The sequence below is a fragment of the Manacus vitellinus genome, unplaced genomic scaffold (assembly GCF_001715985.3).
Source record: "Manacus vitellinus isolate BGI_N305 unplaced genomic scaffold, ASM171598v3 scaffold_25_pilon, whole genome shotgun sequence".
Classification (NCBI taxonomy): domain Eukaryota; kingdom Metazoa; phylum Chordata; class Aves; order Passeriformes; family Pipridae; genus Manacus; species Manacus vitellinus.
The window spans coordinates 4802730-4829960 of NW_021939882.1; the positions used below are offsets into that span (position 1 = coordinate 4802730).

A 27231-nucleotide genomic window follows, 5' to 3' on the forward strand; every position below is an offset into this window, starting at 1 on the left:
TCTGCTCTAAAAAGAAAAAGCTGGCAAAGGAGGGTGGGAATTTTTTTTTTTTTTCATTTTACACTTATAAAGAGAAGAGTGAAGTCAGAGAACTTTTCTTCACAGTCCAGTTCTTCACAGAGAGCATGAGACACTCAGAAACTTAGTTTATTTTTATATCCCCCTCCCTCCTCTGTGGTGCAGCAGAGCATGCACAAATGGGTAATTTAGATCACTTAAAAAGTCATCATACCAAAGGTATTAGCAGAAGTGGGTTTAATATGGTGTTGTAGAAGTACAACTCAACAAAATTTGATGGCAAGGTTCACTCTATTCTTTACTACCGGGATGAAACAGCCAAAGGAAAATCAAATTAAAATTGAGCTGGAATGATTCACACAGTGACCAGAGACACAGAAGGGTAAGGGAGACCCTTCCATGGAGTTGGGAGGTTCAGGGTGGATCCCCTTGCTCTTTAAACACCTGATGGAGCTTAGATGTGGCTGTGTCCAATCTTAGTCTCATACTTGGACAAAGGTTTATGTCTAATGGAATTGGCTACATGAGTTTCATTAGTATTAATTCAGCAACTGCCAGTCACTCACTGCCAGTCTGTGATGAATAAGGGGATCTCTCAGCCTTGGGTTAGGAAGGATCTCTTAGTCTCAGGTAAGGAATCTCAAGCCTTGAGAGGTATCCCAGCTCAAGGGGAGATCACCTCAAGGGAGGGCTCAGACAAGCCTCACTTAAGCTGTTGTATTTAAGGAATAATTTTGGCTTCTAGTCAAATTGCATACAATGGGAAAGGTAGGCATGAGACTCCGTGTACCCACAACCTTCTTTGTTCCTTGATATATGAGTCTTGGTAAAGCCACCCCGCTGTTCATGTGTTAATTGCACGATTGGTGTTCCAGGCTGAGATGCATCAATGCTCTGACATATGCTCATATGTCACTGTTCTCCATCGTGGGTTTCCTGGAGGAGTTCTTGGCCCAGCTCCTGCTCAGGCCTTTTACCTCCTGTGGAGCCTGTACCAACCTGCTGCTGGTTTGCTTAAGGGTTAGAACTCATCTGTCACAGAGCAGAAGGGACAGTGTGATATCTGTAGGTGAAAGGAAATGGGCTTTTCAGAGTGCTCAGTCCACCTTAGATGTGGCTTCATTTAGGGTGTCAGAAGTGGTGAAGCAGCACAATCCAGCACTGCAGGAAATGGGGGTGTTAAGTTTTCCAGAATGACTCAACGCTTCTGTTGTCACCAACTCAGCAGTGACAGAAAGTGGAACTTGATGGGGGTTGAGTGGGATGGAAATAAATTGGATTAAGAATGTGTCAGTGTCTCAGTTAATTGGTGCTTGCAAGGAAGATGGTTTGGCCACTGCTGTCATCTGATGGGACATTTTCATCTCTACAGAGCAGACCAAGGCCACCACATAGAGCAGGTGAGTTTGTGGTCCCTTAAGAGAGAGGGTTACCTGCTGGCCACCAGATAACTCCTTATGGTCTCTGACAAGTGAATTTTTTCTCAATACCTTAAAGCCACTGAGTGGCCTTGAGACCATCTTCCAGGATGTTTTTCCTACCTGTTTGATAGGCAGCTGTCACAGTAGCTTGTGGGGCATTTTGTACTATGGAAGAGCTCCAGAGCAGGAGCACAGGAGAGAGTGGGGTTTTTCCCCCAAATTAAAGTTGGAGGTCAGGTGTTAGGGACACAGAGGTGACTTGATCAGAATCTCTAGACCTCTCACCCTTGTATTTGCAATATACAGCAGTAGTCTTTAAGTCACCAGATTCCAGAGTGCCCTTAGAAACACCAGTTGAAGGCTGAAACTGCACATAGTGGCCAAGTTCTGTGTGTTTCCACCCTCTGATAAAAATATCCCTTAGACTTGAGTAGGTTTTGCTGGCAAAACAATGCATAGTCTATACCTCCTGAATTACTGCTCGTGGTAAACACTGAGCCAGGTCTGGAGAGTGGGGGTTCATTTGCATTGCAAACCTGGCATGGTGTCTAGGAAGGCTGAGGCAGTGTTATTACAGTCTTCTCTTTGAAGCCAAGTAACCACAATGGCATTATTGCATCTGAGTTGATATTAATAGTGTCCTGGTGGTGGCATTATCCTTGGCTCTCTAGAGACTCAACACAAGGGGCAATCAACAGCCTGAAGTGCTCAGAAACTGAGCCTGTTTTTTTCCACTGGATTAACAGCAGCAAATGCACAAACTCATTATTAAGATGGTGCATTCATTTCTTTGGAGTTATGATGGAATCTTGATACAGTTAAAAACCCCATTAATATTTACGTCACTTAGTGTTACTGTAAGTAAGTACATTTATTTTAACTAGAGCTGCAAATTGTTTAGTTCTTTGTAATTACAGTACTGCTATTAATTATTCATAAGGTTGTACAATATAGTGTCACAGGAAACCCGTTTTAATTTAGTGGTAAATCAATGTTTTAGTTTTGTGTAAAAACAGAAACTAATTTACCAGCCCTTCTTGCTTGTGTTTTCCCAGATGGGCTTTGCAAACCTTCCTCAGCTGCTTCTATTTAAACTACTTTTTGTAGTTTTGAAAGTTTAGAAGTTACTGGGAAAGTCTTAGGTGCAGTTTACATGGGTGCAGGTGATTTTGAATGGTCACAACAACCCTCTGCAGTGCCCAGGCTTCTCCAGGGAAGAGTGGCTGGAAAACTGCCTGGTGGAAAAAGCTGCTGGTTGACAGCTGGGGTCTGTGAGAGATCCTGTAACTTATACCTCTCCTTTCTAACTCTCTCCTCTGCAGGATGAGGTCTCTTCTGTGGACATTGAACTCCCAGCTACCTATGCCTATTGCCTGTGATGGAAGAACTGGATGTTAATGTGAGGTAGGATAAATGACACGGCTCCTTTTGTACCACATCTTGTAAAGCTGCTGAGCTGCAGAGGGGCAGAGGCCCCACGGTGTGTTTGTAAAGCTGCAGGATGGTATTTTCTGTTTGCTTGGAGATGAAGGTCTCTGCTCATGCAGCAATGCCTGGTTTGGGGATTCTTGGAGCTTCTATGAGGATGTGGTGTCACCCTGGTATGTGTTTAAGTGTCAGATGGGACATAGACAAGTCAAGGATTTCCTTGTGGTAGGAAATGTTAGGAATTTTGCAAAGGCTGCAGTGTGAGGTTAGAGAAACATTCCTGGAAATTTTTGACAGTTCAGTTTGGGACTTGTATTTATCACAGCCAAGGGGGGTGGCAGACCTCATTTTCTCTAATTCTAGAGTAGAAAAATAAATGACCCGCAAGTATTTAATCTTTATATTTTATTGAATTTTTTAATTTCATGTGACTTGGTGATTACTATTGGGCACATTTATTTTAGGCAGTAGGTTAATGAGATGCTGTCAAATGGTTTGAAATGAAAACTTGAAACCTTAAATTGGTTAGAGCAATCTGGAGAGGCCAAACTCTGCTTGTCCTGGGCGCTTGCCAGCGTAGGTTGCAATGGTACCATGCACAAGGTGTAAACAATGGCCTTGTGCAAGACTAGTAAAGCCTTCTTAGACCTTTGGTAAGACTTTCATTGTATTCCTACAGAGCATTTCCTATAGTCAGGAATAAAGTAGAGCTCCCGACAGCATGAGAGCCCCTCCTTATCTTATAGCAGCTAAATCTGACTCCCTTACACTGTTGGAGCACAGGTGACTCTTATCTACACCAGTTCTGAACAGCATTGTTGGCCATTCTTGTGCATTTTGCCATTCCTTTCTTGCCTTTCCTTCCCATTTACTGCAGTGCATCATGTTGGGAAGTTGCAGTTTGATGAGTCTGAACATTGCTCAGAAGCTCTGGGCTGGTTTTCACGGGCTGGCTGGTATTTCCATTGGACAAGCACCTTACTTAAGAAGTAGACTTTGAGAACTAGGTAGTTTTCCAATTCTCTCACTTACCTCTTTGTAGGTCCTTGGGCAAATTCACAAGGCTGATGGGTTCTCCCCACTCTGACACCTGCAGTCCAGCACTGGCAGCTCTTGTTGCTCTTCAGGTCCATAGCTGGGAGGGGAGAAGTGGAAGAGCAGCTGCCTGGCATTTACAGCCAGGACTGGGTGGGCAGAGCTGTGGTTCTGCAGCTGGAGCTCTTCTCATGCTCTTGGGCAACAAGGGGAAACCTCTGCTACGTGAGTAGGTACTTCTGAGTGTGGTCAGAGCTGTCCTGAGTACTTCACACTGTATGAAGGGTTTTTGCTTCCTTAGATGTTTGGGAGAGGTTATGCTCTTGAGAAACAAGCTTTTGAAAAAAATCACCAGCACGTTCAGTGCAGGTAAATAGCTTTTATAAAACCCTCTTTATTGTAGCTGCTGGTGAAGGCAGAATCCCTTTGCTATATCAACTATGGAGAAACGATGTATTATTTGATTTTGTCACAGCAGTAATTGCTTTTTATTTTTAAGCTGAGCCCCTAAACCAGCTGAATTTTAGATTGATGTTAATTGCTTCCAAACTTGGCTTTATCAGCTTTAGTTTTCTCAGTTTGTTGCTGGAAGTATTTTTGTGGCTTGGAAACCTCTGAAAAGCGCAGAGCCCTCCAGCAGTACTGTGTGGGGCTCATTAATCTTACCTTGACTTTGAGAAATGAGAAGCAAGGTGAGGGAACAAGGAATCAAATTGGTTGAATTAGTTGTGTTTGTTTTGAAGCAAAGAAAAGATCCCATTTTTTAACCCAGCCACTGTTCTCAAAGCCCTTGTACAGAGGCACAGTGAACACTAGTTCTGACCACAGACGTTTTTGATCATATGCCCTCCTGAGTCAAGTTGCATGCTTGAGTGAGTCCTGAATCTGGAACCTTGCTGTGTTGGTCCAAAAGGGTCCTTTCCCTGTGGATTGCAAGAAGTGGAGCTGTTAGTGGCTGTCTCTAAGATGGATTTATTGCCTGTAGGTGGTATGGCAGGAGGGCTGATGGCAGAAAGGGGCAAAGAAGTTCTTGGGTATGCTCTCTCTGTTCAAAGCTGGGGAGAAACAGGAGCAATAGTCATAGTGGGAGAGAGAGAGAACCAAAGACTCATCTGGAGCCCCAGGGATGTCCTAGGAGAGGAGTCTGTGTGTGCCCTTGGTCTCCCCTTCACTGGGACACTGGCAGCCAGTCATGAGCCCAGAGCTGGGCTGGGAGGCAGGACAGGCAGAAAACTGGGCTGAAAGCAGATGTGACTGTTTGGACAAGGAAGAAGCTGTGCTGAGTGGTTGCAACAAAATACGCATCATATTTAATGACCCAAAGCATAGAAAATGGAAGGGGTTTAAGAAAAACCTTGTATGCTCCGAGTGCCCTGTCAGTGAGGACTCATGGATAGCAAACAGCTTAAGACTCCTCCACCAGGTTCCAATAGAAGTGTTTATTCTTAGATATACACAGGCTCTTTTCAAAACCTCTCCAACTTCTACACTTTAAGTCATTAAATCATTGTTTATCTCAAGTTCTTTAATCACATTCTTGTTTAGGTGAGAAATAGCAGGCTATCAAATGTCATTTAGCAGGCAAAGAATCAGCCTAGAGCTCTCTTCCTAGTCCCCTTTCGAAGGGAAGATCAACTCTAATCCTCCTGTAATACCTGCAGCATCCGTCCAGAAAGGGATTTGCTCTTGCATTTCTGCAGAGACAAATGTGCTGATTGAGAAGATTTTTGAGCCCTGTCTCCTCCACCTGGTCCCCCCAGCAGGGACAGTGCAGTGATCAGAGGAGCACGTAGGTGAGAGCTGAGTGCTTTCATCCCTTGGTGCACAAGTGATACAAAATTCTGATTCACTTACTGAGCTGATGTGGTTGAGTGCACCTGCTCCTGAGGATAATGGCAGGCAGTGCCAGAAAAGACCAAAGTAAAACGCTGCAGATCCCTTATGAGGCAAGATTTAACAGTACTGATTTACATCAGCTGTAGATATGACCATGTATAAGCTGAATGAAATAGGGCACAGCTCTGGGCTCCTCACAGCAAGAAGGACATTGAGGGGCTGGAGCCTGTCCAGGGAGGGAAAGGAGCTGGGGAAGAGTCTGGAGAGTCAGTCCTATGAGGAGCAGCTGAGGACATTGGGAGTCTCAGCCTGGAGAAAAGGAGTCTCAAGGGGGACCTTCTCACTCTCTACAACTCCCTGACAGGAGGGGGGAGCCAGGTGGGGGTCGGGCTCTGCTCCCAGGGGACAAGGGACAGGACAAGAGGAAAAGGCCTCAAGCTGTGCCAGGGGAGGTTCAGGTTGGACATCAGGAAGAATTTCTTCCTGGAAAGGGCTGTCAGGCATTTGAAGGGGCTGCCCAGGGAGGTAGTGGAGTCCCCCTCTCTGCAGGTGTCTAAGGAACAACTGGATGTGGCACTCAGTGCTCTGGTCTGGTTGACAAGGTGGGGATTGTGCACAGGGTGGACCTGATGATCTTGGAGGTCTTTTCCAACCTAAATGATTCTGTGATATGTTATAAGGAGCCAGTTGAAAGGTAATTGCTGGGTTTGCCAGGTTTATCCTCTCTGTGCCTGGGTGTGCTGGGATAGTCAGGTACAGCAAGGACACTTTGGAAGGAATCCACAAGCTGGGAGCACTAAAACACACAGGGTGTTTCTGAATCTGGAGCTGTAGACTTTACAGAGCATTTCCCACCAGCCAACTCTGGGTGCAAGGAGAGGGGCAGAGCAGGGGGACACAGGGAAGCAAGGCACAGTAAAGATCCTCACTTTCACGTTTTTGGGCTATCAGCCAAAAATCCTCAGCAGCCAGAAGATCCTTGGAAAAGAAGTTTGCTTTGCTGAATGCCTGCTATAGCCCAGGCACTGCTCCACCAGAGCAAAAGCCGTTATCAGCCTGGGTTCATATTGTTCAACTTTTTCTCAGTTTCTAGGGAAACACTTTAAAGCACTATATTTATCGGAACGTCTTTCCAAACACCTCCGCCAACACTTAATTAATGGAATTTTTAAGCCTGGCTCCAGCTTCTGCAAATTAATAGCGTGCTCCCTTACGGCAGCTGGGGAGCAAGTGAGACACGGATACTCCCATAAATAAGTTGGAGGGTGCAGAGGCAGAGGGGCAGCTCCTATTTGTCTGCATGTGCTCAGCCCCTCAGGGAGGTAAGGCTGTCATACACTTCTGTGATGTCTCATCTGCTTTTATTACTGTACCCTGAGGAATCTGTGCAGATGAAAATGTCCTGGATAAAAAGCTGGGCCATAAAAATGAACTTTTTGGTGTCTTTCATCACACCTTTAGCGTCAGTGTCTCTGCACAGAGTGGCAGGTAGTGAAGAACTGGAAAAGGCTGTGGAAGGGTGTGAAAACCATCCTAAAAGACTGGGATATCCTGGAGCAGACATGGCTCTAGCACTTGGGAAAACAGGGCACCTGCCTTAGAAAGCAGCAGGTTACCCAGAGCAGGAAAATGGGCTGGACCTCATTGCCAGCTTTTCCCATGCCAGCTGCCTCAAAGGGCAAAACTGGCAACTGCAGTGCCAGGGCTTTCCAGGACACCCTCCTGGACTTCTGAGGGCTGACCCTCAGCATTAAGCAGGCAAAACTCAGTTTGTCTCCATGTTTGAGAACTCTTGAACCAGCAGTGCTCAGAGGTGGTGAGCAAGGAAACTGGGAAGGGGGTATTAGGGTGTCTTGAGAGACAGGACTGCAGCAAAACTGGAGCTGTGCAGGAGATGCTGGACCAGATGTGTGGGGGTTCATAGGGCACTGTGAGTCACATCGACAGAGCTGGGGTTCCTTCAAGAACAAACATGATTTTATGTCTCAGAACCAAAGGGGATTGGATGTAGGGGGAAATCTAGTGGCTCTGCTCTCCTCTCAGTGAGATAAAATTCCGTGAGCTGCTTTTGGAGAAGTGCAGAAAGACAGTCCTGAGATCCTGGTGAGATGTCTTTTCTGAGAATGTGGTCTGGGGAACAGGGCTGTGGTGCTGAGTGCTCTGGTGAGCTGTCACCTGCTCCAGGTGGAATAGTATGTGCAGCTCCAGAATGAGACCACTGGCAGGGAAAATCATAGACCTATGGCACCCAGCAAATGAGGGTGTAATTTATTTGCAAGTGATCAATTTTCAAACCTAAACAGATTTTTAGAATCGGCCTGTGCTGAGACAGCTGGGAGAGGCAGAGTCAGTTCCCAGCTGTGGATTGGACTTCAAGCTCACAGAACCTGTGAGTGGAGTGTCCACAGCTGATGCCACCAAGAAACCTCTATGGGGAAGAACTTTTCTCCCTTTGCATTGCTCTCTTCTCCAGGCATGACTGTTTCTAGAAATCTTTGTCAAGGGCTTCTGCAGATGAGCACAACAAGACATTCCTCCTGGAAGCTCTTGCACTTGTTTGCCACAAGCTAAACACAATGAACAAACACTTCCAGAGCTTCTTAGGCTGCCCTGAGAGAAATGTGCTGGTAGTGACTCCTGGGTGGGATCTGGGTTCCGTCTGGGCTGAGTGTCTGCACTTAACATCCTCAAAGCAGTCCTTTTTCTTATTGCTTTCCCAGGTTGACCTCCTTTCTTGTTTATTTGAAGTGAGAAATGTGATAAGGCTTTTGTGGAGAGTATTCAGAACATGCACTTAGCTGGAGTTGTGAAAGGAGGTTTAAATAAAACAAGAAATTTAAGCGCTCTGCTCTTGAATCAAGGACTTTCCGTGTCCTTGCTTGGAAAGGACACCTATCTGGAGCCTAAATACATGAGCAATGGTCATACAAAATGAGCTGGTGAACACATCCTCGGGGGCTGGAAGATTTCTGGCTGCCACCTCTGGAATTAGCTTTCAAAACTTTAGTCTTTATGGCAGAGCTCAAATTGAAGTAGCAGAGTTGGAAATACATAACATCTCAAAGATGACTTCTGTCCCTCCTGACTGATGTGTTTTGTGTCAGGGTACAGTGTTGGGCAGTTCAGAAACTGTTGCACTGAAGTGGTTGAGGAGACACAGCATTCCCTGGGGACACGAGGCAGCCACTCAGTCAAGTATTCAAGGGGCACACACTGTGGGAGCTGAACCCATGAACCCCACCATGAACCCCCAAAACTCCTTGGGACATACAGTTCTGTGTTGCCTTCAAAAAGGGAGTGAAAGTACCTCCTGCTACTATCTGATAACAAATGAGCTGGGAACTGGTTTTGTGTGGGGTGTCTCAAATAAAATGTGTTCCAGAAATCAATGTATTAATTTGGCAATGTCTGTGCCAAGTCTTCCATTAGCAGGAGTAACAGCAAGAAACTCTCTCATTCCTCTAGAGTCTTGAAACTGGGAAACTGTCCAGGAGATATTAGAAGTTAGACAGCCAATAGCTGTATTTGTCTTTTATTGTCCAGGGTGTAAACAAGCAGTGGGAAAAGTGCACAGCCTGCATATTTTAATATACAGCCTGATGCCAGGACTCTTCAATTGGCCTAAACTAAATGCCTCTCATTTAACAATATTTCCCTAACTGCAAATATTGCTTGGAAAAGCAGAGCAGGACCTTCATGCTTTCAGATTTGAAAATCTTGCAACTTCCGTGGCTTTTGGCAAAGATGGGACCAAAGGTTTTCCCTGGTTGGAAAATGAGAACTCAGTACAGGAATGCTGATAAAGAATTGCCATTATGGCATTTTGATAAAATGTTTTCATTAGGGAAACAAATCTGTGGACATGGGGTGGAATTTTTGGGGTTTTTATTACAGGAAAAGTTAAAATAAGACAGGACAACAAATGCTTAAAAGCAGCAATCCCTTGAAGATTTGTGAGCTTTGAGATCAGTCTCAGTGCACCCCAATTTTGCAACTGGTTTTTGCAGGAGGTGTCACACAGATTTCTATGAGAAAATCTGGGCACTTGGAGTATGTTTAACATGAGTCTAAACCTTGATTTTTTCACAATTTTCTGCATCAAGTTACTCCCTGTTTCTAAACTACTGAGGTAAAGCTTGAGACTGTCTTGTGTGTAACACTGATGTTTCTTATGCCTCTGTGAAGTAAAATTCTTTTGTACAGTAATCAAATTACAAATATTCTTGTTCAAAAGTACATACTAAACCCTGCCTTCAACATCCCTATAGAATAGGGAGATGAATGACAATTAATGAGAATACTGCTGGGAAATAAGGTGTTTCATTACATCAGCTCTTCCGAGTGTTCCTATGTGGTGTTTGTCATTGAACATGCAGCCTTCTGAATGACATGAGATAGGCAAGAGCCACTTAGAAAATAGAAGATAATCACATTATAATTATGGAATATACACCAAAAGTCAGGATTATTTTTGTGCTTCTTTCATCATCCTCTGTTTGTCACTAAACTGACATGTAGTTTGGTAGATGCAGTGGGTTTACTTCTGAGGAGCAATTCTAATTAGGAACTGATCAAGACATTTCTGATTAAAGGCAAGTTTGATCTTTGGTTTTATTCTGCATTTACAAAGGAGAAATGATTGTTACAACATCACTGCTGCGCTTTGTAGTGTGTCTAAATCCCCAGCTATGCCTAAGTCAGAGATTTGCGTTTTTCATCATTGCAGAGTATTTGAAATAATACTCTGTCCATTAAAATACTCTGGCCCTGAAGACAATCACAGAATCCAGGAATGGTTTGGGCTAGAAGGCACCTTAAAGCTTATCTTGTTCTACCTCCTGCCAGGGGCAGGGACACCTTCCACTAGACCAGGTTGCTCTTGAAAGTATATTATAAGGAACAAAGCGTAGTGCCAAGGTGCTGCAGACTCCAGGTGGATGTGAAAGGGTGTGATCTGTGATTGCAGAACAGCTCTCCTTGGTAGTCGTTTAGTGGATACAAAACAAAGTAGTTGCAGCAGGGGCCCTTCGCCCATGTAAATACTATGCTCTTAATCTAATGCTAATTTCAGAAGTTAATTTTAGCTTATATTTAAGGTGGCAGTCTAATGGGTTTTTAGGATTGTACTTACATACATCAGCCCCGCAGCGATATCTGTTCATATGTGGGTGTAAATTATGTAACTCTTGATCTGCTGCCTGGGAAAGAGCAGAGCCAGGGTTTTATCCTTCCCTGTAGGAAAAGTAGAGACAGACCTGTCTGCTGAACTGCCTAACTTCCCTGCAAGGGGAGAGGCCCAAAGGCTTAGGCAGCACCCAGAGTCTCACCAGGGCTGGGTTTATTTCCCACGTAACTGTGCAAACTACTGTCTCGCTCTCTCCGTCTCAGATGTTTATCTGTATGAAAATCATGATAAAGCATCACATTGTCCAGGATCAGTTTTCAGCCCCAAATGGAGTTTCCATCCAGCAAAGGCAAAAACTGCTGCTGCTGTCAGCTAAGGAGAGTGCATGAAGCAGTTGAAAACTCATTTATTTCTGGGTTTGTTACTTGGAGCCCTCATGCCCTGTGTGTCAGCCTGTCTCTGGGCTCTGCTCTGCTCTAGTGTGGCCTCAGAGTCCTGGGGGCAGTTTTTGGCACCACAATATAAAAAATATCTAAAGCAGTTAGAGAGCATCCAAAGGAGGGGCAGGAAGATGATGAAAAGGGTCAGGAGGGGAAGCCATAGGAGGAGTGGCTGAGGGCACTTGGCTTGTTCAGCTGGAGGAGACTGAGGGGAGACCTCACCAGGGTCTGCAGCTTCCTCACAAGGGGCAGTGGAGGGGCAGCTCTGATCTCTGCTCTGTGTGACCAGTGACAGGACCTCAGGGAATGGCTGGAGCTGTGCCAGGGGAGGGTTAGGTTGGATATCAGGAAAAGGCTTTTCTGCAAGAGGGCACTTGGGCGCTGAACAGGCTCCCCAGGGCAGTGGTTACGACCCCAAGGCTGACAGAGCTCAAGGACAACGCTCTCAGGGACTTGGTGGGATTGTTGGGGTGTCCTGTGCAGGACTAAGAGTTGGATTGAATGATCCTTGTGGGTCCCTTCCAGCTCAGGATATCCCCTGATTCAGTCTCAGAGCCTGAGGTACATGCAGAGATGGAGCCATCGCTCTGGTCCCCATGTCCCTGAGGTCCCACAGTTTTTGGCAGCTCCAGCACACACCTGCTCCCAAATGGGAGAGCTCCAAGCATGTACTGATTGACTGCACAGCCCCCACACAGCAATTTTTAAAACATTTAAATAGCCTGTCTTCTTTGCTTCATCTTGACAATTGGTTTTAATCAGTATTATCAGCTGCTTAAAACACTTAATTCTCTCAAGCACTATAACATTCAGCCTCCAGCAGATACTTGGAGTGGAGGTGCAGGATTGGGGATGTTATCAGGAGTTTTGTTTCAAACCAGCATAAAAGAAGAAAACTCATCCTTTCCACCCCCTCCCCCCCCAATTTATTTGGTTTAAAAAAAAAAAGGCACTCAAATAAACTAATCATATGACTGAGTTATTTTGATACGTGGAATGCTGTTTATTTCTGGCTTGTCAATACTTTAATTAATTTCAATCTGTTTCTAAAACAGAAGTGAAGTGCATAATTGACTTGAATCCTTTAGGAGTTGTCCTGCCATCTGCACGGTCTGAAGCGAAGCAGCACAGGCAGTGTAGCATTTAAAGGCATTAGAGGAAATTATATGCTTCTGGATTAATGCTGACTTCTGATTAATATTTTTAGGTGGCAGTAGAAAAGAATATGGTAACAGCTGGAAAGCCATAGATCAAATAATATCTTCCCTATTGTCATGTTTCTATACTGAGACACACATTGTCAGGTTTACTCATAAAATAGCTTATCTTGATTTTTAAGTGTTTAAGACTCAGCCTCCAATTTTATGCCTAGGAACAATCAGTGGAGTAGAAAAGAGGAGAGGCAAATGACAGCTTATTTGTAGTTAAAGACCTCCATGAAATATCACGTCAGCTTGAGTTACAGAGGGAAATGCCATGGCTTGGTTGAAAACAAAGCAAAGCAACTGTTCCATGTATTCCCTGTACACTGAGGGCACTGTTAAATCAAGAAGAAAGCTCTTTCCTAGGCTACCCCTGCTCTCAGCTTTTAATCTTCTTCAGTGAGAACTGTGCACATCCCTTGTTAGAAGGTGCTCTCTGCAGTCCCTGGTTCCCTCCAGGAGATGCCCCAGGTTACCTGTGCAGGCAGAGTCATTGCCCTCCGGTTCGGAAAAGGGCCATCCAGCCACCTTTTCATCAGCTGTGCTCCTCTGCCCCCAAAAGCAGAGCATTATTTATCCAACCCTGACTCTCCTTCCCATCTCTCACTCCTGCAGGAGTATCTGTGCAGTGCCCGAGGTGCTCCCAGCACTGAGCTGGTTATCAGTGCTTTTTCCTGCTGCAGTGGTGGGGAGGTCAGGGTGTGATGTGTGATGGAAACCAGAGCAATGTGCATGGTCTGACCAACATGACTTATCTATGCAGTTTAATTGCTTCACAAAATATGCAAAAGCACTTGAGTTCATTTAAGAAAGCTGGAGTGTTTACAGGAAAGTGGAAATTGAGCTTGAAAAAATAATTATCCCTTTTTTTCCCTTCACATTAATGGCTATGCAGAAGAGCCTTTTAAATATGTCCATATGTGTGTTTTAAGCATTCATTCCACATCAGTATTTCACCTTTTTCCTTAAGTGATTTCTATATTCCTACTAACCAACAATCATTTTGCCTGAAGCTCATTTCCTCGTAATAGCAAACCCATCAATCTCTGCTTTATTAAACAGGGAAGCAAGCTTGGAAACCAGAGCACTCAGATTTGATAAAAGATGTTATGCAAACCATTGATTTTAATTTACAGCAATATCCACTTCTTCCATTATTAACAACTTCGAATTACTAAGACTGAATAATTAACAAGTATTTCTACTTGATGATAGATTATCCAAAAGGCAGATGTACAGCAACACAGCCCAGATGAACATCCCTCCTGCACCCCCAGTGATGCATATGCCTATTTAATGTTCCCCAGGGGAGCAATGCAACATGGCATGAGAGAAATACTCTCTCTGCTTCCAAAACTATTATCAGAACACTGATAAGAGTGCCAGTGTGTTCCTGATCTGCTGGTCTCTGCTCAGAGCCCTGGGCTGTGGCCAGCCAAGGCAAGTGATGCCACTAGGATGCCACCACCGCCAGGGCAGGATCACCTGTGTGCACAGGATGGGAAATGTGGGCTTAAAACATGGCCCTGTTCCTGGCTGAAGTCAAAGAACACATCAGTCTCCAAGCAGGGCAACATCTGGTGAGATTTGGCTCAGGGCTAGGCATTTCCAGACATTGTTTTGATGAGTAAAGACTCAAAATCTGTGCACCAAAGAAGACCCAAGGGGGGTAATTCTCTTCAGTGTCTGTTCATGTGCACAGCTTTCGGCAGCTGGCGAGGCTGGAAGGGAGGGAAGTCTCTGTACAAGGCAATAGGCTTTTTCCCTGGAGAGGATTTTCCCTTCCAGGGCACTGCCTGCTGGAGTGAGAAGCCCCATCCACACCTGATGGCCAGCTCCCCCCCAGCGTGGCTCAGGGATGAGGGAGCTGTCTCTCCCGTCTGTACACGCTGCAGATGCAGATACAAGGTGCTCAAATAACACAGCGATAGGAATTGTTTAGGAACAGCAGAAGGACGGGCAAAGCTAGATAAGACAAAACATAAATCTAACTCAGCCTGGCTCTGTATAAACTAAGCCCTCATCATCCTCTTTGCTGCTGTGCCAGCATGTATGTGCTGCCACGCTCACCTGGGAGGAAGAGGAACATCTTTTGTGGGTGCTATTCAGCGTGGTTTGACATTTTGTTTCACAAATGCAGCCAGGCAGCAGTGTCAGCCTATTGTGAAGGTTATTTGGGCAGGTACAATTACAGCTCTCAGTGAAGGTGCCTTTGATCCCACCATCCCCATTGTTCCTGAGGCTTTTCATCCCATCTGGTACCCAGCTAGAGGGGCTGTGGCTGAGACCTGACTTTGAAATTGTTTCTTTTCCATTTCCCTTCAGTTTTCACAGTGTCTTTTTCAGCTGATGAACATCATTAATGAAGGCTCTGGCATTCAGCTGTGCCCAAAATACTGATGCTTGTCCAGTGTCTGGCCCTCCCCAGCTGTGCAGCAGCCCATTGCAGAGGAGAGCACACAGTGGGCCCCGAGTAGTCTGTGTGTCCTGCTGTGCATGGTGCCCACCAGCTGCTCAACCTTTTCCAAAGGACTTTGCTGCAGTGCAGGTTCATGTGTCAGCAGCTCCCATCTTCCTCCCTCCCCAAACCTCCAATGAAGGACTGAGGAAAATGAGGTCTTTCAGACCAGATGTATGTGGAGATGGATGGGGGAGAGAGAGAGAGTGATTTCTAGAGAGGGGAAGGAGTGATATCGTATTCCAGGAGCAGCTGTGTGGCCAGTGGCCAGCTCTGTTGGGTGACAACCTTGTAGAGAGGTGGGATACATCCAACTGTCCACTCTACGTGATCTTATTAATCTCTTAGTTTTAACACAGAAGATTATGTGGAATTAAAAGGTGCCTGTGCTCTCACAGGTGAGAAAGCCTGACAGTTAAAGGTGCTTGGACAATGCTGTCAGGCACATGACAGGATTCCTGGGGCTGTTCAGTGCAGGGACAGGAGCTGAACTTCCATGATCTTTGTGGGTCCTTTCCAACTCAGGATATTCTATGATTCTCTTTCTTATTATACCCATATAATTGCACATGGTTTGGATCCTGCACATATCTGCATAGTGCTGGGTTTTTCTGTGAAACTGGTATGAATCCAGGGCCTCTCCTTTCCTCTTCTTTTTTTTGCTCCTAAACATCCTCACCTACCTGGATGAACCTATACCCAGTAATGTACTGCCTTGTAAAACATCAAAAAATAAGGAATTCCTACGATATTATTCATATTCCATATGAAGAATCCAACATCAGCAGGCTGCAGTCTGCCCCACTGGGGCAACTGGCAGTGGGAGGAGAAGTCATACTCTGAGTGGCTTTTAGGGACAAAAATGGGGATTAAGTGGGTGTTCTGCAATGCAGGCTCAGGGTAAAGTCATTCTCTAGAACCTTCTTAACATAGCACAGGCAGGACTTCAGCAGTCTCTAATCATTTTTAGCTTTGCCCAGATCAGGAGAATTCAGTGAGATAAAGTGTAAAAGCCTGGAATGTTATTTAGTAAATAAAAAGTGACCCCAGAGGCAGTTAAAGTAAAACAGAATAACAGTTCAATTTTTCAATTACCTGAACAATCTCTCAGCATTAATCCTGGGTGTCGAATATCAGCTCCGTATGCTGAGAAGAAATTTCCCTGCTGAATTAGTGTCAAGTGCTGCTCTTAGTGCCAGTTTATTTCCAGCCACACTTGATAAGACGAACAAACACCCATTCTCACCTGGGTAATGTAATGGGGAAAGTTACACAAGCAGGTGAAGGTCTAGGATGCATTTCTTTCTGAATACATAATTACAAATAGTTTTAAGGGAAAAGTGGCTCAAACGTTTATAATAAAACCAGTTTTATGGGGAATTGGACACTTTTTATTACATGCTGTGTATTACCTTCCTGCTTTGCAGGCTCTGAAAAAAACTCCACCAGTAATTTCTTTGAAACATTTAGCAAACTATTTCTAGAAATGCAGACTTAAAATATGTGTTTTAATGTTATCCTTCCTTTTTCTTTTCTTCATTAACTGAAAGAAATTTTTGATCTCAGGGTAGGGGGAAATTGGGCATGCATTGATAAAACATTTTATTTCCTTTCTCTTCTGGAAAAGTTACCAAGTGGAAAAGAGAAAAAAAGATGCGGGGCTGCCTCTTCTTTTGTGGCAGAGTGAAGGAAGGAGAGAACAAGGGAAAATATTATGTTGAAGATTTCAAAATTTAAGATGTAAAATGCTCACTTGAGGAAAGTTTGAACCCAGTAGTTCTTGTCCTATCAACTCAGGAACTGTAGTGACAGAAGAAGGAGTGATGGGTTCAAACTGAAAGAGGGGAAATTCAGGTGAGATATATAGAAGAAATTCTCCCCTGTGAGGGTGGGGAGGCCCTGGCACAGGTTGCCCAGAGAAGCTGTGGCTGCCCCATCCTTGGAAGTGTTCAAGGCCGGGTCGGATGTGGCTTGGAGCAACCTGGGATAGTGGAAGGTGTCCCTGCCCGTGGCAGGGGGTGGAATGAGATGGTCTTTAAGGTCCCTCCCAAACCAAACTATTTTGTGATGCTATGATATTAAGACCTTGGGGACAAAAATGGAAAAACAACAGAAAAGAAAACCAGAATACTTCTGCATGGAAAATAACATTATTTATTGGGGTGAAAAGAGAATGAAAACATTCTTGTCCAGAGGCTCTGAACTGGACTGCCAAAGATCAGGCACAGGCACTCCAGATCTCATAAATGGGCTCCTCCACTGTGGTGGCTCATCCAGCTCTGGGAGCCATGGGCACTGCAGGCATCCTCCACCTGTAGCCTTTGTGCTGATGGATGGAAATGGATAGAAGTGGACATGGATAGAAATGCTTTTTGTTCAGGATCTTGGTGGGAAGGTCTCGCTGTGACAGGCGCAGGAGGCTGCTCTCACCCTCACCAACACCGGTGCCTGTGGCTGGCACCGCCTGGGCCATCCCCTCCCAGTGCTGCTGCAGCTTCTTTTCTTTTCTCTTTTATCTCTGTGTGCTCCCCAGTTCGAGTGAGGGCTTCGGCATAGCGGAGAAGATCGTGCTGCTCACCTTCATCTCCGCCGTCATTCTGATGGCCATCCTGGGGAACCTGCTGGTGATGGTGGCCGTGTGCCGGGACAGGCAGCTCAGGTGAGCCCACCCAGCCGGCCACCACCTGCCCTCCCACGGGGAGGAATGGGAAAATCCCCCACTAAAATGCCCTGTGCCTGCAGCTGAGGGCATAAACTGCAACGACAAAGGGTTTCTGGCCGTTCGTTGCACCACGGCAGTGTCAGACTCACACTGGCCTTGCACGTCCCCCCTCGCACCTGCACTGTGGTGGTGGGATCATTTTAGTATCCATCCTCGGCATTTTTAACACTCTCAGTGTAGAAAACCAGATAAATCAGTGGAAACTGAGCTAAGCAGCAATTCCTTGGAGAAGCAGGTTGGCCTCTACCCCTTTTTTCCATGTCATAGTTCCCAACACGCCCATCAGAAAACCACGAAGATCAAGGTCCGGTTGCAGTTGTGCTGCACTGCCTCAGCTTGGCAAATGTTGCCCATGATTTTGGGGGGTCACAGACAAAATTCCTGTTTTCCTGTTTTGAGGTTGCTTCTAACCCTGGGAATTGTCAGACCAACCTCAGGAGCAGAGTGAGATATTTAACAGCCTCTGTTCGTGTTCTGCGTGGGATTTTTAATGGATTTAATTCTATTTTATTGTTGTGATTTAAAAAGTACTCTTCAAGTTAAAATTACAGCTTCAGTCTAGATTATTCTCAGTGCTTTCTGGAAGGATTTTATCAATTTACAAGTTAAAATAAAATCCCCCTCTTCTACCCCAAACTCCAGCGCAAGCTGTGGGGCTGAGCCACATGCAGAGACCTGTGAGCATCTATTTGCCTCCTCTGTGTGAGCAGAAATATGTGTTTATACAGCGAACACGGTGGATATTTAGCTGTAAAGACCAGCAACAACCTAGAGGCGACTGTATAAAGTGAGGGCATGTTAGGGATGACCTTTTAGTGTGATGGAGCAAATTAGGCCCAAACTCTGTCTGAAGTCTCGGTGCAGATCAAATCTTCAGCTGCTGCACTGAAGTTATCCCACTCTAATTTTGTGATCTCTCTTACAGGAAAATCAAGACCAATTATTTCATTGTTTCCCTTGCCTTTGCGGACCTGCTGGTGTCAGTGCTGGTGATGCCCTTCGGAGCCATTGAGTTGGTTCAGGACAACTGGATCTATGGAGAGATGTTCTGCCTGGTCCGGACGTCCCTCGATGTCCTGCTCACCACGGCATCAATCCTGCACCTGTGCTGTATCTCACTGGACAGGTACGAACAGGAGGGCACAGGGAATAGTTGTAGTGCTTTAGTTCTCTGCAGTGCCTTGGGTTAGCTGGAGTAGCCAAAGGGCAAAGATGAACCTATTTGGCACCACAGAGCAACAAGTCTCTCCCAGTGGCTGATTTTGGAGAGAGCTGTCTGAATCCTGTGAGTGCAGAAAAACTTGGAAAGGAATGAGATATATGCTGACATCAAGCTAGGGGCTTGGTTCCTCTTTTACTGTTGTCTGCAGTTTTCCAGGTTAAAGGGCAGAACTTCCCATACAGAATAGCAAGAATTTTTCACAAGATAAATAGTTAGTAGAAAACATTCTGACCAGCTATTCTAACAATATTTACAGCTTTTGTTTGAGTTCTGTGTGGGGATTTCAATATTATTAAAAATACTGTTACTGAGTATCACTAATATGGCTGAAATAACCGTAATCATTCTCATCATTGTGACAACTGATATTTAAAGAGCATCTTTCATCCAGAGAGTCTGTGTGGAGCCAGACTTCAAAAGATAGTTGATTAACCTCCCGTTGATGGGCAGCACAGCTCTGTGGTGGGAGAGGGGGCACCAGCACGGGCAGTTTTGTATCCAGAGGAAAGCTGATGTCAAACAGCTACGGCTTCTTCCCTTATCTGGACGTTTAGATGGCTGGAACACAAATAGGAAGCTTGTTATCTCAAAAATGTTGACAAATTGCCACTTTGAGCCAATTACCAGGAAAGCAGATGTTGGGCACTGTGCTCTGGATGTAACCTTGCTCTATAAAATGTTGGACTTTGATTCTCCAGGCTCTTAATTAGCTACAGGGGGTTGTGTAGAGAAGGGGGCATGAAGGGAAAATGTTATTTCACCCCCTGATCTCCAACACCTGCAGGGGATGAGGAACATCCCATGTGGGGTGCACAGAAAGGAGGCTGTCCCGTTTCTCCTGCCCTCTTGCAGACCCCCACCACGTCATGAGCTCTTGCTCCTGCTGCCTGTACCCACTGGTCCACCATCCTGAGACAGCTTTGTCTGGGGTGGCAAAGGGGTTGGGACAGCCTTGCCAATCAGAATGTGTGGCTCAGAGTTAATGCATTAGGGATACAGACCCCAGACTTGGGCTTTAAAGGTTGCTGATAGAAACTTCAATTTCTTCCACAGTTTTTAGTTGTTTTGGGGTTGTTTTCTTCCTCAGTAAGAACCCAAAAAGTGCTAAGAGGACAGAATAGATGAGGAGGTAGAAGTGAATGGCCCTGAGAAGAGCAGAACAGGTAGATGAATGACTAGGTTTCTGTGAAGGGAAGGATGACTCAGCCCATTACTGATCTGTTCTCCAACCCCAGTGCTTCTCTGGTCCTGGCAGGTGGAGGAGCATTGGCAGCTCTGCTTCCTTCACAGGGTTTGATTTAATTTTTGCTGGCTGTTGCTCTCGTGTTCATTCAGACTTTATGGCAGTGTGCTGCTTCTAGTTGGTATTTTTTCCATGATTCATCTATTTCCTGCCTTCTGTTTTGTTTCAGGGCATACAACTGTGAGTTTTGAGGGGTTTTTTAAGAAAACTGGGTGGTTAATCTAATCCTCAGGACTCAGTTGGGAAGTCATTCCCTTTAACATTTTCACAAAGTTAAAAATACTTTTCACAAGTTGAAAATACTTTTATCTGATAATATCTTGTATCTATTTCCACTGCTGCTTCCGTAAAAGAAAGAAACAAGCCAGCATTCCAGCTTTAATTCTCAAAGGCATTTGAGAAAATCTGGAGAAATCACCACAGGATAAACTGATTTTACTGCTCAGGGAGCCAAGTACTGCAGAGACTTAGAGCCACTTTCAGTCTCAGCTGAAAAAGGGTTTTTCCAATGTAGCAGGGGTATCTCAGGGCTCACTGAATCCAGAGTTTCCAACCACTGTGTTATGCTCTTTCATCATCTCTTTGATATTCTAACATAATAGAAAGATTTATCCTTGAATTATTTATTTATTGCATGTTTTATGCATACACGTCCATTCTTTGTGCCTGTGCAATAAAAATAATTGCACTGCATATAAGCAGACCAAGAAGCTCTGATAGTCTCCAATACAGTTAACCCGTCAGGAAAGGCAATTTTCTTCTCCAATATTTGCAGTACAATTTGCAATACAGTTACTTCTCGAAGTCTTGGGTGGGAGGGGGAAGCAACAGAGAAACAAACAGAGAAACAAAAATGTCTGTGTTGGGCTCTCTGCTTCATCTACCCCCCTGGCTGTATCCCAGCCTGGGAAGCTTCCCCCAAAGGCTGTGTCTCTGCTGGGCACTGTTTGCCTGGTGTGTTCCAAACATTTGCACACGACAAACCAGCCCTGACTGTGTGTGTTTGTACATCCAACACTCGTCTTACCGGAATTCAAACATCCCCCATAATCACTGCTAAATAAGGGCTAAAGCAAAGCAGATGTATCCAAAGAGTGTTGGAGCACCAGAGTGACAGATGCTTGTTGTGCCGTTTACAAACATTAATTAACATTAATGTACTGTTCAGACATCAAATTAGCACAGTCCCTTGAGAGAGATGATGTTTTAGAGACTCCCAAACCCCGATGCTCTGCAGTGGCAGTCCCTGTGCAGAAGGAACCCTCTCCCTGTGCCAGGGGGAAAGGAGTGTGGTCGGAGGAGCACGTCCAGGGGCATGGGGTGGTCACTCTCTTTGCCTGCTGTGCCTGCCCCTCCTGCTCCCAGGGCTCCAGCACATCATTCCATACTCATCTCTTCTGCACCGTGTCACAGACAAGGCACAAGGGATTGATTTCATAGAATCACAGAATATGTTGAGTTGGAAGAGACCCACAAGGATCATCGAGTCCAACTCTTAGCCCTGCATAGGACCATTCCCAAGAGCCTTTTGCTCCCCCAAGGATGCCCGGGCCATGGTGGGGCTTAAGGCTGGGAGCACAATGTCTTTTTCCAGGACAGGGAGAAGCAGCTGTGCCAGCAGAACATCTGCTGGCTGTCCAGGGGGACAGGGTGGTTGTTAGTGGGGAGACTTATTTGGCTTTAAATAGCTGTCAGTAAGTAACGATTAGGCAGTCGGCAATCTGATTATCTGACACAAATTCCAGCTAAAGTTCTGAGACTATAAATCCCCGTGCCTGTTTGGGTAAAAAGGCATCTGATCTTGTGCAGCTCCCAGATGCTCAGGTGGAGGAACAGAGAGGCAACACGGGAAGGGGCTGAGCCCGGGCACATGGGGACTGTCCACGAGGCTGTGAGAGGTGACACGTAACTGCAGAGTTATCCCTGTTGGCCAGAAAACTGACCCAGGGTTTGCAGAATTCAGGTCCGAGAGCATTAAGAAAAATACCAGAGCAGATGGCCATGGCACAGTCTGAGGGATGCACTGTCCTTTATTAATCTTTACAAACCCTCTAGAAATCTGGTAATTTATTTTGCCACTGTTGCTGCCAATAACCCTCCACACACACCAGCCACACAGGGACCACGGAGGAGTCCTCTGTCTCCATTTGGCAACATACGTTTGTTTGTATTCCTGGCTAAATTTATCCAGTTCCAATTAACTGTTCTCTTTAGCATTTTTCTCAGTGTAATTATCTCAACACCAGCAGGCCGTTGTTTTTCTAATAAGAATTTAATTTTGTTAGATATAATCATTTTAGGACATTTTCTTTTTCTGGACCGGTGGTGCATAACTTTGTTTTATTTGGCGCAGTGAGAGCCCAAAGCTTATTTGCTCTGTGGGAAAAAGGAAAATAGAAAGAGCTGTTCTTTCCAAAAAAATGTTAAAATGTGGTTGTACAGAGGCCAGAACCTGGTTTCACTGAAATATCAGCAGCACCAGTAGTGCTGTTTTAATTTCACACAGGCACAAATAAATTGAGATTGTGGCTCCTTAGGTTCATCACTTGGTCAGGATTCAGCTGGAGAGTTTGTCCCAGTCTGGATGCCCGTGTGGGCATGGCTGTTGTACCATAACTTTGGGAGAGAGCCAATAGCACCCACAGTTTTCCCATTCTTTTGTCTTCTTTTTCCTAGGTTATTTAAGGAGGGTAAACTAATATTCAGTATGAGTGTTCGGTAAATGTTCTCATTTTGGTCCCACTGATGATATAGCATATGGTATGTATATAATTTTATATATACACATGACACCAAATGGTTTTAAATGTGGGCCACCCCCAGAGCCAGTCTGTTTAGTAAAAGTGGGGGCGTATTTGTCTGTCTGTGATATCTGAAGAGCTTCTTGCAGGGTAGTGTCTACATGCCCGTAGCTCAAACAAAATTGCACTGCAAACCAGGGAGATACTTAAATTTTTCTCCCAGGGCAAGGAATTATCTAATGCAGCTCAGTAATTATATTTCTGTAATGCCCAGAAGGCAAAGAAAGAGCGGTGTTGTGGTTGGAGCATCACTGATCCTGAGGCAGAATCCGAACACTCCAAGACTGCTCTCTGGAGAGGTGCCCAGGGCAGCTTTTCCACTGACATGGGATTGAGGAGGTGCTTGGATAAATAAATAACCATCCTTGCTAGGGACCACAGCTGAATTATGCTGCTGTCAGTCAGATCCAGGTCACCAGTGTTGGACTGCAGTGCTGTTTCTAATTGTGGCCTGGAGGGAGCCTACAAAAAAGATGGAGAGAGGCTGTTTACAAGAGCCTGGAGTGACAGGACAAGGGGGAATGGCTTCAAACTGGCAGAGAGGAGGTTTGCTTTAGATATTAGGAAAAAAATACTTCCCCTCAGGGTGGTGAGGCACAAGTTGCCCAGAGAAGCTGGGCAACTTCCATCCCTGGAAGTGTTCAAGGCCAGGTTGGAAGGTGCTTCCAGGAGCAACCTAGTCTAAGGGAAGGTGTCCCTGTGCATGGCAGGATGGTCTTTAAGGTCCCTTCCAAGGTTTCTGCCCTCTGATTCTATGATTCTGTGATATCTGCAGTGGCCATGACAGCCATAAGTAAGGCCATCGGAGCCACGGATTTCTTCTTTTAAGGCATCTGTGAAATGTTAGCACTTGATTCATTCCTGTGGCAAATGTCTGATAGAGGAAAGGAGAAGTATTATAATAACCTTTGCTTTATGGTGCTACTTGGAAGATCCACAGCTCCAGGAAGGGATTCTTGTATTTCCCCTTCAGCAAAGAATGCTATTGCAGAGGCAAAGGAGAGGATGTGTTTCACATCATACACTCTACTGTAGGTAACAGGGAAGTTAACATTTTCAAGGAACTGCAGAAACATGGATCTTGACTGATAATAGTAAGAATTAATATTTAATTGAACCTGGGCATTGTATTAATCATGTGTATGTATTGCATTTTATATTCATCCATCACACTGTCATACCAACACATAATAGACATTCTTTATGAACCCAGGAAAACAGCTGTAGCTTGAAAGGAAGCAGAAATATAGAGTATGTCTTTATTTCAGCCTTTGACTGAAACTATTGATAATCCTAAAGTCATAATTACTTTTCTCCCAGTGAATAAATAGCTGCTTAAATGCTCAAACCATCACATACATCAAATCACCAGCTACTGCAAAAACTGGTGTGACTTCAGAGACTTCTATTGGCATACAAAGATTAATATCCGACTCCCCGGGCTGTTGGAGGGAAATCCTGCTGGGCTCTGGAGAAGTGGACATTGTCCTTCTCTGCTTCCCTCCCCATCAGCAAAATTGTCACCCACACTCTGATCACGGCACCTCGTTACCCCTAACAGTGACACTTGCTGAACACAGGGAAGCTCTGATGGCAGCACTAGCAGAAATGAAATAAAATAAAATCTTTTGACATGTAAGTGGAGGAAAATTGCTGCTGAATCACTGGGAGGGAAGAAATATGAGAGCTTAAGATGTCATTTTTACAGGCATAATTTTTACTCTAATGGCCTTTAATAGCGTGAACAATTCAGTGTAAGGCTGTCAGCTGCAGAAGAGAGAGAGGTACAGAAATGTGATAACTCAAACTGCCTGGAAGAATTGTTTTCCTGCTGTAGTTAATTAGCAATGTATTGTGGTTTTCCTTTTCTGTTTGCTTATCCAACTTGCGAGAGGGTAACTGGTGTCTTGGCTGTTCTTATCCTTTTATTGGATTTCTTTTTTTGCCCTTTCTGCAAATAAATAGAGTACCTTGTGACTTGCAATAACTTGCCTTTGATGTCCAGCGCTGGGCAGCACTTTCCAGTAGGTGACTTTCAGATAATAAACAATTAAACATGCCAGATGTAATTCCCTTGTGTTGAGAGAGGAGCAGCTGCATGTAATGCCAAGGGAAGCACCATCTGTCCTAATAAACATTGCTGAAAATACCTGTTTGAATTCAAAGGTCAGTTTATTTCCTGGGAAAAGGAAATCAGGGGTGCAGGGGGAAATCCAAATGCAATAAGCTGCAGTGACAGAGGGCAAGGTCACACAAACACGTTGTGGCTTTTATAGGGAGGGTCCTTATCCCAGGAACAAAGGAAAGGTTTATTCTATCCTCTGAAATCATTTACATATTGTAATCTGACCGTAATGGTCCTCACTGTCTGATAGACTCAGAAAAATGTAGGTTGGAAAGGACCTGTGGAGGTCTCTGATCCAGCCCCTCTTCTCAATGCAGGGCCAAACTCAAATGCATCTTCCTTCAGTGAGGTCACTCAGGGCTGTGCCTAGTTTAATTTGGAAATCTTCGAACTCATGAGCCAGTGAAGTCAAGCTCCAAAACTAAATCCTGTAAATTATCCAACCTCTCCATGTCCCCCATGGGAGGGATGTGAGGGATGAGCCTCACTGGCTGCCGTAGCCAAGTTCCACAAGAGGAACATTTCACCCACTGATCTGAAAGAACAGTTCCTGTCAAACACACCATTTTTTTGGAAGTGAAACTTTTCAGAGGAACAGGCTGATTTTCATGCACGCACGAAAGCAGAAGAGAATGTAGGAATTACCAAATTGCAATAGTTGAATGCTTGTTTCAACATTTTTCCCCTGTGACACTTTGAATCTTGTTTCAAAGTGACTTTTAAAAAATGTTTTCTTTTGACACTTTGATATTATTTCAACCCTTTGTGTGGAATATATCACCTGATTTTATCAAAATAAAGCAAGTCAGCTGACTCCACATGACTTTAAAAAAAAAAAGTCTCAGAAAAAAAATGGAAATTCTTGTATTTTTGTGCCTGTTTAGGACAAAACTCTTGGTTCCCACTCAAATCTTGATTAAATAAATTGCAGATCTCAAAGGGCACCTCTCTAATAAACACACATAAACTGTGTGTATGTGTGCATTCACATATGTCTTATTTTAATGTGCTGCTAGCACTTAGAAAATCTCACAGGCATTTCCTGAGGTTCATAGTCCAGCTTTAGTGTGCAGTTAATTTAATTTCTCTAATTCATGATTCTACTGACCTCATAAAATTGACTTTTATGGCCATTGAGCATTAGCCTCCCTCTATATACACATTATACCTTATGTTGAGGCTTGACTCAAAAAAAATCTCTGTCAGATCATTCATTCCCTTTAGAAACAGTTATTGAAACTGTGGCTACTTCCTCAATGCAGGGCTCATTTCCTATGAGGCACCATATTGCATCATTTTTATGCTTCCCAAATGTGGAAAGTATATTTTCCAGCAGGTGACTTTCAGATAATAAACAATTACATCTGCCAGATATAGCTCCCTTGTGTTGAGATGATGATCATCTCTGGGATGATCATTATTCGTCTGCTAAGAAGATGTGTTCCTCTGGCGTAGAGCTGAGTGATATGTTCAGTTATTTAGAAAGTCTGAGAATTTGTGGGCTCATCTTGTGTCTCTGGACCCAAGTCCTGTGGCAGGTCTGGGGACATCGAAAATCTAAATATCAAAAAAATTTCATTGGGAACCTGAGAGAGACTGTCTGGTCAGGACCACCAAAAGTCTGCAACAGGATGGTATTTGCTGATCTGCTCTGCTTATAAATATATAAGATTTTCAGAGCAAAGAGATTTCCAGTTTTAGGTTAGCTGCACCTTCCTGATGCAGAAATCCACCTGCAGGTGGGTGGCAGAGGGACCAAACAAACAGAAGAGTTGGTTTCTTACCTCTTTCAGAAAACATTTTTAGTTCATAGCTAGTTGTTATTTTAGGAGCGGGGACCTGTTGTACTTTGAATATGAATGGATCTGGAGGAGGAAGGAGAGTGCAAGGCACATCCCCCTGATGATGCAAAGACTAGAAGCCCCATGCAGATATTTCCCTGTCCTTGTGGCAGAAGGTTAAAGCCAAGCCAGACAAGATGTAGATTTCTGGGAGGCAGAAAGGGAGCTTGGTTATGGAAAAACACATTTCATTTTACTGACATTTTCACAGCTTTGAAAGACTTTGCAGTAACAGCTTTTAAAGCCTTGTCAAAATAAATGTCCACTGCAGTTAGGAAAGCCCCAACACTGGCTCAGAAAGGCTGAATGGAAGG

At 44.6% G+C, this 27231-nt stretch overlaps 1 protein-coding gene across 1 annotated transcript in view; it reads left to right on the top strand.

Moving 5' to 3' along the window:
* Positions 1 to 2760: 2760 nt before the first annotated feature.
* HTR4 (5-hydroxytryptamine receptor 4) overlaps positions 2761 to 27231 on the top strand; it is a 62915-nt gene continuing 38444 nt past the window's right edge. Inside the window, exons 1-3 of the mRNA XM_018073527.3 lie at positions 2761 to 2843; positions 17497 to 17622; positions 18611 to 18811. Coding sequence (XP_017929016.1) covers positions 2818 to 2843; positions 17497 to 17622; positions 18611 to 18811 — 353 coding nt within the window. The 5' untranslated portion in view covers positions 2761 to 2817. The remainder of the gene's footprint in view (positions 2844 to 17496; positions 17623 to 18610; positions 18812 to 27231) is intronic.